Source organism: Loxodonta africana, chromosome 4, assembly GCF_030014295.1.
Source record: "Loxodonta africana isolate mLoxAfr1 chromosome 4, mLoxAfr1.hap2, whole genome shotgun sequence".
NCBI classification, from domain to species: Eukaryota; Metazoa; Chordata; class Mammalia; order Proboscidea; family Elephantidae; genus Loxodonta; species Loxodonta africana.
The window spans coordinates 83,899,597-83,902,685 of NC_087345.1; the positions used below are offsets into that span (position 1 = coordinate 83,899,597).

General features: G+C 37.2%; 1 protein-coding gene across 1 annotated transcript; it reads left to right on the top strand.

Moving 5' to 3' along the window:
* Window positions 1-1,841: 1,841 nt before the first annotated feature.
* On the top strand, window positions 1,842-2,780 carry LOC135231313 (olfactory receptor 6C2-like). Its single transcript, XM_064285145.1, has one exon. The coding sequence runs from the start codon at window positions 1,842-1,844 to the stop codon at window positions 2,778-2,780; it is 939 nt and encodes a 312-aa protein (XP_064141215.1).
* The last annotated feature ends 309 nt before the right edge of the window (window positions 2,781-3,089 follow it).

Below are 3,089 nucleotides of genomic sequence, written 5' to 3' on the forward strand. Positions count from 1 at the left end.
GGGAGCACAAGAGTTTCTATTTGTGTATGCTATGTTTGAAATAAGCCTTTGACATGCAGATGAATACTAAGGATGCAATATGTAAGTATATATTTGGGCATCATTAAGAATTGGATGTTATTTAAATCATGTGATTGGACAGGAGCACCTGGGAACAGAGCATAGATATGAAGCCAGAGGGCGCAGGATGGAGGCATTGATGGATTTGTAAGTAAGTTGGGTATAAGGAAAGGACACTGGATAGGAGCAACCAGCGAGTTACAAAGAAAATCTTAAGAGTGAGGTAGCAAATGTTTGAATATAAAATGTTTAAATGTAGTTGAGAGTTCTAAAAATGTGAAGATTGAGGTGTGTATGCTCGATGTGATAAATGGGGAGACTGGTGACTTTGATAAGAAAAGGTAATTTTTGATGGCACAGCAGGGTAAAACCCAAAAAACCCAGTTCCATCAAGTTGATTTGTAGAAGCCAGATTTAAGTAGGAAGAGTGGACGGAAAGCAAGAAATTCAATAGTGACTGGAGGTAACTCTTTGGAGAAAGTTTGCAATTAAATGGAGTGGAAAAATGAGGTGATTTGCAGTAAAGGGCAGTGGAAGGTTTTATGTTTTAATTTGGAAACAATTTCAAATTTAGGAAAACTTGCAAAAATAATATTAGTACCAAGAACTCACCAATACCAAGATTCACCTATTTTTAACTTTTACTTCCATTTACTCTATCATTTGCTGTCTATCCTTTTTCATTATCCAGCTTTTGCATGCAAATTAAACAATTGGAAATACCATGGGCTTGGGTTAGGCACACCTTAGTCATCAAAGTCACATCTTTTCCTTTTAACACTAACACGGTCTCTTGCAGCAGATTTTCCCAATGCAATACGTTGTTAGATTTCTTGACTGCTACTACCATGGGTATCAATTATGGATGCAAGTAAAATGAAAGCCTTGACAACTTCAGTATTTTCTCCGTTTATCATGATGTTGCTTATTGGTCCAGTTGTGAGAATTATATTTTACATTAAGGTGTAATCCATATTGTAATCTTTGCTCTTCATCAGTTACTTCTTCAAGTCCTCTTCACTTTCTGCAAGCAAGGTTATGTCATCTGAATATAGCAGGTTGTTCATTCCTGCCATAACAACAGGTATGAAAATAACATATGCAATGATATCCTTCAGCAGTCATACTTTACTCAAATTGTATGCATCCAAATCATCTCTGCTGTGAACAAGATGGAAAATAAAGAGAATACCCCCAAAACTTAGAGAAAGTCAGTGGCTGTTTTCTGGTAGAAATGTACCTTGATTTTTAAAAATTGCGTAGTTCACTAGATGAAGAATTTGGAGTCCTTGTACAGTATTATGACAATCCTCAATACAGTTGAATTTTTATCAATAGCATAGCTTAAAACAAAGGAATTTTGGTATTCAGCTCTTGAGTACAAAACTTTTGGGAGAATAAAGAGGATACGACCCATCAAAGTACATCTCAAGAGAATAACACCTACTCCAATGGGGGAAGTCACATGCAAAGTATGGACTTCGAATGTAAAGTATTTGAAAGTATTGCTATGAATTGGAGAACGTAGAAAATTTGAGACAATTCAGATAACAGTAATTTTCAGGAAAATTTGCAATAAACTTAGCTTCCCTGTTGTACATTTCAGTAGAGTTGAGGCAGCACCTCATTGAAGAATGATGATCAAGTAATTGAAGGAAATGCATATGAGTGAGATTAATTGGGACTTATTTGTCACTGAGCCTGTCATATTTTGACATTGTTCCTTAGATACAATTTCTGTGACTTTTATGGGAAGAGCATGCAATAGTGTGAAGTCAGCGATGAGAAACCACTCTGCAATAACAACATTCACCATACTGGGATTGACAAATGACCCACAACTACAGATTTTGATTTTCATCTACGTGTTTATCACATATATGTTAAGTGTAATTGGAAATCTGACTATCATTTATCTCATCTTGGTGGATTCTCATCTAAAAACAGCTATGTATTTTTTTCTTCAAAATTTCTCCTTTATAGAAATCACATTCACAACTGCGTGTGTCCCCCAATACCTGCACATTATATCATCTGGGGATAGAACCATCACTGTCAAAGCATGCTTCACCCAGATATTTTTTATTGTCCTCTTTGCAGCTACAGAATTTTTTCTCTTGGCCGTCATGTCCTATGACCGCTATGTGGCCATCTGCAAACCGCTGCAGTACGTGACCATCATGAATAACAGAGTCTGCAGGATTCTCATCCTCTGTTGTTGGGTGTCTGGACTATTGATTATCCTTCCATTCCTTAATTTGAGCCTCCATCTGGAATTTTGTGACTCTGTCATCGACCATTTTTACTGTGATGCTTCTCCAATACTGAAGAATTCATGTTCAGATACATGGTTCATAGAGCAGGTTGTTATAGTCTGTGCTCTGGTGACCTTCATAATGACCCTTGTGTGTGTAGTTCTGTCCTACATGTATATTATTAGGATGACTCTACAATTTCCCTCTGCCCAGCAAAGGAAGAAAGCCTTCTCCACCTGTTCATCGCACATGATTGTGGTTTCTGTCACCTATGGCAGCTATATATTCATCTATATCAACCCTTCAGCAAAGGATGAAGTGGCCATTAATAAGGCAGTTTCTCTGCTTGCTACATCTGTTGCCCCTTTGTTGAACCCCTTCATTTACACCCTGAGAAATAAGCAAGTAAAGCAGTCTTTCAATGACATCCTCAGAAGATTTGCATTTCTTTCAAAGAAGGAATAGAGTAGCATATTGGGAGCTCAAATTGAAAGAAAAGATAAACCATTAGAATGTAGGTGGAAATTTGTGCCTTGAGAGTTGTGGGTGCTAATGAAATCAATTAAGGAGAGTTGAGAGTGAAGTCTAAGAAAGGATTCTGAAGTACCCAGCGTTATGAAGATGGGCATTTCTCTACAGTCCTGAAATTACCAAACTCTTTTATCTCTTCCTAATATGCAACTAAATTAACATTTCTTGATGTGTGTCATAGAGTTGATTGTGACTCATAGCGACCCTATAGGACAGAGCAGAACTACCCCATGGAGTTTCCTA

Bases quoted from the DNA above. Each gene is read 5' to 3' on its own strand.
- LOC135231313 (XM_064285145.1), top strand. From the start codon at position 1,842: ATGAGAAACCACTCTGCAATAACAACATTCACCATACTGGGATTGACA.